The sequence below is a fragment of the Rhagoletis pomonella genome, unplaced genomic scaffold (assembly GCF_013731165.1).
Source record: "Rhagoletis pomonella isolate Grant_MI unplaced genomic scaffold, Rhpom_1.0 Rhpom_scaffold_06995, whole genome shotgun sequence".
NCBI classification, from domain to species: domain Eukaryota; kingdom Metazoa; phylum Arthropoda; class Insecta; order Diptera; family Tephritidae; genus Rhagoletis; species Rhagoletis pomonella.
Window position 1 is genome coordinate 1 of NW_023465525.1, and position 8,652 is coordinate 8,652.

The 8,652-nt window shown below is 34.5% G+C and overlaps 1 protein-coding gene across 1 annotated transcript; it reads right to left on the minus strand.

Moving 5' to 3' along the window:
* Positions 1–44: 44 nt before the first annotated feature.
* Positions 45–8,318, minus strand: LOC118755669 (prolyl 4-hydroxylase subunit alpha-1-like). The gene is made up of 9 exons (XM_036490496.1): positions 8,128–8,318; positions 1,864–2,015; positions 1,637–1,787; positions 1,374–1,561; positions 1,137–1,273; positions 615–1,070; positions 411–464; positions 173–338; positions 45–106 (listed from the first exon to the last, which is right to left on the minus strand). Exons 1-9 carry the CDS (start codon positions 8,316–8,318, stop codon positions 45–47), a joined length of 1,557 nt encoding a protein of 518 aa, XP_036346389.1.
* Between the last annotated feature and the right edge of the window lie 334 nt (positions 8,319–8,652).

Genomic DNA, 8,652 nt, shown 5'->3' on the forward strand with positions numbered 1-8,652 from the left:
AATACAACTTATGCATATGCATATGTATGATTTATTCCTTATGACTATTCCTTATAACATGGTAGCCGGAACACTTGATTTCTTTCACGGATCCACTTGTTTGTAACTGTAAATATAAATATTTAAGCAAACAAATATTCGAACAGTAATTATTGAGAATAGAAAAAATTACCCCACTTAGAACCAACTAATACTGGACAGCCCGCATGCAGAGTTTTATAGTCACCCACGTATTGGTTATTGAGATTATACCACATTACAGCAGTACCTTTCTTAGGAAAAATAGCAGTTTCTATATTTGGAAATACAGTCGCACCACCTTGTTCCACATCAGTCATCTATGAAAGTGTATGTTTGAAATTGCATTATTCGAGGTTTGGAGTAAACATTAAAAAAACATGCTTGCTTACATAAAAGAGAACAGTAGCCTTACGATCACCTTGCTTCGCCACTATATCCGTTGTCTGGAAGCAAATAAAAATATATTAAAATATCTTGCAATAATACATAAGAGCCTAATGGTTACTAGGTTCAAGCGGCTATTCATTTCATTTAGCTAGCTAATTTAACATAGTATGATACTGATGAATACTAAGCCTAACAAAGATATTTACCATAGATACATTGAAGAAATCGTAATGAGTACTATAATGACCACCGAGTCCATAATTCATCACTTGTAGCAATTCTGAGCCGAACAGATCGAACCCGGTCATATCGGCAATACGTTTATTGATACGCGTAGTAACTTCATTTCTGTTATCGGCAAACCATGCAAACTTCGAGGTACGGGTAGCAACCACTTTACTGCGTTTAGATTCTTCACTATACACTGTAGCGCGTTTCAGCACGGGTCGTGCCATATCTTGAAGCGTGGCGATTTCCTCATCGCTAATGACATCATGAAACATGACCATATATGGATCGACACTCACAATTTCCATCTTAATAGGCGCCAATTTAAGATATGCGGTTGTCGTAGTGTTGTAGAGGCAGTAAAGCATAGGTCTTCGACTTGCGTACTCACCGCGACAACCACGTTGATAGGCGTTGGGCTCTGTTTTCGGGTGCTAAAGAGAAGATATTTGGCAAATTTGCCTAAGGTTAAATTAGTAATTTATTTACTACGAACTCACTATCACTGGTTGTGGATTATAGATTTGTATATGCTTCTCTAGCTCGATTCTTTTGTGAACTAGATCCGATTCTGGAGGCTGCAACGTTGGTAAAACAAACATTGCATTTATCACTGATAGCGCGTCTTGATGCCGAACTAAAACAAAAAAGTGAGTAGTTATAAGCAATATTTCTGTGATTTAAAATTAGCATTTTACACTGCAACAAAGTGTCCTAAATGTTAAAACGGCACTTACACTGCCTTAGTAAGGTTTCAGCATAGAGTTCCATTATCTTATATTGACTTAGATTATGCAGTTTTGTAATTTCATCTTCTCCGTACAGTTGTAGGGCTGTGTATAGCCAATAGCCCGCGCTTATATATTCTTTTTGATTGAACAACTCATAGCCCAAAGTATAGCAATCGAGCGATGATAATTTTGTGCTGTGAAAAGGATTTTAATGCAAAAATCGTTTTTAAGAAAATATAATACATTTGCTTCATATATTTCAAATGTACTCGTATGTTCTGCCATTGATCACTCCATTAGCTAGATCTGCGGCCTTAAGGTCATAGGTATCCTGCAATCGGCTCATTGCTTGTACCGCTTCAACCAGATCACTTTCTTTGGGCAAATGAGACCATTGCTCACGTAATATCTGTATTTGCGCTAAGTTAAATTATATCGACCATATTTAGTACTATTGAGCTTGACTTAAGATAAAATATTTAAATATCACATTTACCATCACCAACACTTTGCCTCATATAAATATCCAAGTATATCCAATCCTTCTGCAATCGCCGCACTAAGGAAAATACATTCGTTGGAATCGATATATAGTATTGGCTATTTTCGCGTGCCTTGACATTTTCCTCACGAAGACTAGTAATCACGCTATAGATGGATTGCAAAATAAAATATACGTCAATAAAATAAATATAAACTATCTTATTTTTTTTTACTTTTAGATTGAAGTTTAATGCACTGTAATTTAATTAAGAAGAACCGTAATATGTATTTTGTATTTGTATTTATTCGATGTTTTTTCCCAGCACAACAATTTAACAAAATTATTTTACAGTGCCAGTCAAGATAAAATAAAGTACGTAAATCTTACAGATTGATTGAATTAAATATTATTTCATGTCAAACCGATCAACTAACAGTGCGATTCTGGCAACTCTCTTTCAGCTCACCATAGACAAATGGAAAAATCTGCTAACTAATTACAAAAAAAAAAAAGTCTAAGTTCGGGCGGAGCAGAACATTAGATACACGGCGCAAGTATTAAGTATAGTTTTTTCACATTTCCAAAAAGTACCGCTACAAGATAAGCAGGGGGTGGTTTTATCCCTATGTTAAACATCTTCGATTAACTTATATAGTTAAATGTGGGCGGTGCCACGCCTATTTTCCAAAAATCCTTAATAATGTTACTTCTTTTCAAGGGATTGTTGTTAGTATCAATTTTGAGTAAATTAGCGTTTTTAAAATTCGAAAATTTGAAGTTTCAAGCATTTCTGAAATTTACCATTTTATGAATAGTGGGCGTAATTTTAGTCCGATTTCAATAATTTTCAATGTTTTGTTTTATGTGGCAAGCACAATAATCGTACCGAGTTTGGTACAAATTGATCGAACGTTTACCGAGATAGACATATGTGGTCATAAGTGGGCAGTGCCACGCCCATTTTCCAAAGTTTTATCATAAACGTATTTTTTTCTAAAGAACTATTAGAAACATGAACTTTGAATAAATTAACTTCAGTATTCAGTGTTGCCACACATGGGCTTTTCCTACCAAAACTGGTAGGTTTTTTTCCCATTTGGTAGGTTGGTAGGCTTGATTGGATTTTGGTAGGTTTCGGGACAATGAGTAATAGTATAGCAAAATAAAAAATATATATCTCCAAATATTTCAGCAACCTTTTTTACACGAATATTTCACTGCGGTGTTCGTATAACGGCGGCCAAAAACATGTAAATATACCTGATTCCTAAGTACAAACGTAAACCCTTATTATTGCCAATATGCAATACGAGCATCCTATCGTCACCTAAAGGTGAAAAGGTGCCAAGTCCATTTTTTGAAATTATTCAGGAGAGGCGAAAAATCGATGTATTACCTGCCATTCTGCATCAAAAACTAAGCTGTGAAAAAAATGGGCTAGGCACCTTTACACCTTTAGGTTGCGAGATAATTTATGACGTACTTGGACCAAGATTCCAGAAAAGTCTGCCAATGGGCTCGTACCCAACCATATTCCAGGCGGAGGTATTCAAATTGCTGCTCACTGGCGAAAGTCGACAATCAAAGAGATTAATAACTCTTTCCAGGAGGAACTCCGAAAGACACCTTGAACTTAGAACTCTTACTGGCAACCTGACAGTACACTGCAAGTTAACGTACCGTTTGAATTAAATGGGTCTTTCTGTAGAGACGGGCTGTAGATTTTGTGGGCTGGTGAAGGAAAGCCCAGGGTATATTCTATGTGCCTGTCCACGAAGCATGAATCGTAGATTGATACACCTTAGAGAACGATTTTCTTCTCCATCTAAAATTTGGAACATGGCATCATTTAAAGTGCTGAGCACTAGACACGAATTAAGACGCTTGGATGTTTTGACGACGAAAAAGGACGCGTGAAAAAATTTGCGAAAAGGCGCGTAAACATGGATTCAACATCATTCCGGAAAAACTCTTCGTTTCGTATAGTGTTACACTCGCATATATAGTTGACCACGAACATAAGTTTATACGTCTTTTTTCGCCTTCAAAGAGGTTAATGCGGCTTTCTTGCCATCACCTATGTTAAGAGTCTTTCTTCGGCGAAATTTTTTTCACGCGTCTTTTTTCGCTGTCATCTTTTGAGCTCGCGTGTTTATTCGTATCTAGTGACGATAAGTCTGTTCAGTATAATGAATCGTTACACGTAGTTAATTTGTTGAAGTGAAACTTCTTTAGCGGTGGTTGGTTGGTTGGAAGTAAATTGGCAAATTCAGCGGAAATCGCACACGGAAATGGTGCAACGGAAATGATGCAACGGAAATGGTGCAACGGGAACGATGCAACGGAAATGGTTGGGGCTGAAACAAGTGCTTCTTGTGTGTATGCATATTTGCTAATAAAAGGTTAAAGAATAACACTTAGAAAAAGACCAATACAAGAATGAAATGAAATTTGACTACGTACATAAATCAAAAAGAGGTAAAGGTAAAGGTAAAAGGTAAAGGCAAAGGTAAAATAAAAACAAAGATGCGTAAAGATAATGGCAAAAATGAAGACCAAGGTAAATTTAAACACTTTACTTATATATATAAGGCAAATGTGAAGGGGAATATATAGATGAAAAAATTATGAACATAAAAGTAAAGACAAAGAGGAGGATGAGGATACCGATATAAGTAAAGATGAAGATAGGGGAAGAAAGATTAAAATAGAGGTAATTAAAGAGGAAAGGATATAGAGAGAGACACAGAGACTCAATCTGGGAACTATTTTGGGATTTTAGAGATTTTCGGGATTCTCGAGACTTATCGATAAAATAATCGATATTTTTATCGGTTTTGTTATCGATATTTATCGATTTTGTTATCGATATTTATCGATTTTGTTATCGATATTTATCGACTTTGTTAGCGATATTTATCAATTTTGTTATCGATATTTATCGGTTTTGTTATCGTATTTATCGATTTTGTTATCGATATTTATCGATTTTGTTATCGATATTAATTGATTTTGTTATCGATATTTATCGATTTTGTTATCGATATTTATCGATTTTGTTATCGATATTTTTATCGATTTTCTAATCGATTTAGCTACCAATGGTATTATCGATGTTGCTATTGAAAGTTTTATCGAATTTGTCATCGATTTTGTTATCGATATTTTGATGAACGTTATAATCGATTTGGTTATCGATAGAGTATAAAGATAAAAATGAAGATAATGGAAAAACAGAATAACATGAATGTTATTAAAACGAACAGTGGTAGAGGTAGGGATCTACATTGATAGAAAAAAAGCGAAAAAATATAACCTAAAGCAAAAGCAGATGTGTGTATGTATAGATAGATAAGTAACGTAAGTTTCACTTCTACAGTGTGGCCCAGGCGCACTTACTTTTTTTTATATTTTACTAGCCGTGTTTTAGTTTTACTAAATATTATGATATGTTTTTAATAAATTTGATAACGAAAGAAAATACTAAAACTCAAACAAAAATTTGGTAGGTTTTGGTTGGTTATGGTAGAAAATTTTGGTAGGAAAAAAAATTGTCTGTGGCAACGCTGTCAGTATTTACTGATTCATCGAAGATTTCGTATTTCTATAAATTAGCGTTATTTGGGATGTGGGCGTGGTTATTCCTCATTTTATTTTAAAAATCATTGTAAATGTAAATTTTTAGTGAATAACCTTCAGTAGTTACTAAAATATCGCAGATTGCGTATATCTGAAAACTACCGTTATATGGGAGGTAGGCGTAGTTATTGTCCGATTTTGCCCATTTTCAAAACCAACCTGCCTTGGGCAAAGACATACCAAATTTCGTTAAGATATCGAGTTATGGTCTGGACGGACGGACAGACAGTCACCGCTTAAACGATTTCTTTTTTCATTCTGATCATTCATGTGCACATTTGCCTATATTTATCTCGATTCGCTTTGGCTGTTATGAATAACCATTATGTGAACAAAGTTATAATACCCTTGTGCACAAGTGGGCTCGGGTATAAAAAATAAATAAATAAGTTTCCAAAATGCTGCATAAAATAATAATAACAAAATCTTGCTTTTTCAAACAATAACATTTAACTAGTAAAAGAAAAGAAGATAGCTGATAATAGGTCCATTCCTGATCTTTTCTTACTAAAATCTGAAAAGTGTCAAAATTCGAGTGCGTAAAGAAAATGCGCTAAATAAAAGATAATAACAGGAAAAAGTAAAGGAACGCAAAAAAAACAAATTTTTTGTCCAAAGATTTGCAACAACAAAATAAATGTAAAAAAATAAAAATAGAAATCTATGTACAAAACACATTCACACAAGCACATTAAACACTAATGGCGTTATTCATAAAAAATAAAGTAGGTTTAAAGAGCTTATAAAATGACGTTTTCATACATTTTTCAGTTTATAAACCTTTTTTAAAGCTACTTTATTTTTTATGAAAAAGGCCATTAATATATCAATTGGCTTTTGCCACCTTACATTTTCGGTCTGACGTTTGCCAGCAATATGTATAATATGATACAAAAAAAGAAGGTAGTTTCACTTTTAATTTTTTGACATAAACTGTGCTTACTGACGTTTCTACTTTTCGTAAATTGTTGAAGTAGCACTGCCACCTAATCAAATAATTATTTTGGAAACTTTAATATTTTTGTAAGGAATTTTTATTTTATTAAAAAGTAAGTTGGAACACACGAGGTAAATATACTTAAATGATTGTTCGTATTAAAAGAGCTGCGTATTGATTTAAATTGCTATAAATGTAAGGCACACCAAAAATGTAGCATTATCTTTTACATGATATATTATATGCAGTAGGTCCTTTAAGAAACTAAGTAGGATGTTGCTTTATTTCGGATTCTAGGGAAGCATACTCACTCTACTCCTACTGGTATCGCGTTTCGCTCTAATTGGGCGCATCCGTTCCTCCGGTTGAAATCTTTCGCGGCAAAGTGCTCGGAACAATGCACGCGGATATCCACTTTTCCCGCATATGTGGTACCGCCGAGAGTCGAAAAAACTGTATGTTAGTTTTTTCGCAATTTCTTCTGTTATTTTTGCAGCTCCTAAATATGCAACTCATCTTACTAAAAAACAATAAAAAAAAAATAACAACAGTAAATGCATATTTTATGTGAATACAATGTAATGTTTCAATTACCTTCCGTTTTATACTCACTATCGCTAAAAGCTTTAATTTCTTTTAAATAATTATATTTTGTTTGAAGTAGGTAATCAATCACTTTTTTACTTTTTTCAAAGAATATGGTAGCGCGATTTCAAAAGAAAATGCCAAAAGCACAGTTTACGTCAAATGGGAGCAATGGCGGCTAAGAAGAAGAAGTGAAACTACCTTTCAATATTTGTATCATGCTCTTACCTATTTCCCTTAATTCAAATTGAATTTATATTTTAAACAGGTGGCGACCCTCCTATACTTAAGTTAAGGAACAAAGCTTTTCATAAATATTTCGATAAATATCCATTTTGAATAATTTATACTTTTTTAATAATTTGAATAAAGATAAGTTTTTAAAATGTGGCAACTCTTTTCAAAAAATAAATCCTTACTGCACATCTACAGCCCCAGCCCTTTAATTTGACACCTCACTTTTGAAACTCTTAATACGCGGTTTTGTACTTTAAACGACGATATAGATTCTCTTTTCTTAACGGTTATAATGCCAGCAGCGCATAATTGTGAAAGGAGGGGAGAGGGGCGGGGGACGCAAGCGCGCGGTTACGCAGGCCGGCGCGCGAACGTGGATCACCGCGACACTGGGCACTTTCAAAATTGTATACTTACAAAACCGTCCATTTAACTTGTTCATTTACTAGTTTTCGTCAAATGTAACTGGGTGACTACCTATGTGCACTAGTGCCAGCCAGATAAATGCCTTACGTCTATTTCTGTCGACAGAAACTGTGACTGACAAGTAATATTAAGAAAACTGTACAGTACCGCTCTAAAACTCAAAATATTTTATAGTTGGGATGCAACTACGTTCAAATTTATCGCAGCACATTTTTATCTTTGAGTCGATAACATTTTCATTTCCACGTTTCTTATAACAGTCGCGCTATTAAAATTGTCATATTCCAAATACTCAAAGCTTTTTGGCTGCAGTCTTGAGTGACAGAATAAAAATAAATAAAATTTCCGAAATATTGCTGGAACTTTGCTCCTTCTTAGCTTTCAAAAATAAAAGTATTTCTTTCTTTTACACTTAGCCGATGCTTCTCTAACACTTATGAACAATATTCCACCTGCGTATGACAAGCAACTTTTCCTCTAACTCATTTGCGTAATTTTCCAAATTTTGTATGAGAAAATTTTCTGTTTCGAGTAGCTGTTCCAGGCCGGTAATTGATGTTGTAATACTGTCTCCACCTTCCATGCTCTGTGACGCGCCATAGTCGAACGCGATTAGCACAAACAACAAACCGAAAATGCACATGATTCCCGTGTGCAATCCCAGACTCGGCGTATGTGAATCACCCGATTGTCGGTAACTAAATGAAAGCGATAGTTTTTTTCATACAGCTGGTAGTGTTGTTAAATAGTACCTAGACGCTGAAGCTGAAGTGATAAAAGGCGTACGGCTAGCGGAACTTAAAAAAAAAAAACACTTTCATGATAGCGCCAATACTTATTTTTTTTCTCTCGTAGTCTGTATGTGCATACTTTGTTTTGTTTATCAATGATTTTTTGCTTCGACAAATCAGTTTAATTAAAAATGAACCGAATTGCAGACGGTTCCAGTCACTGCCAGGTGGGCAACACTTTTCGTA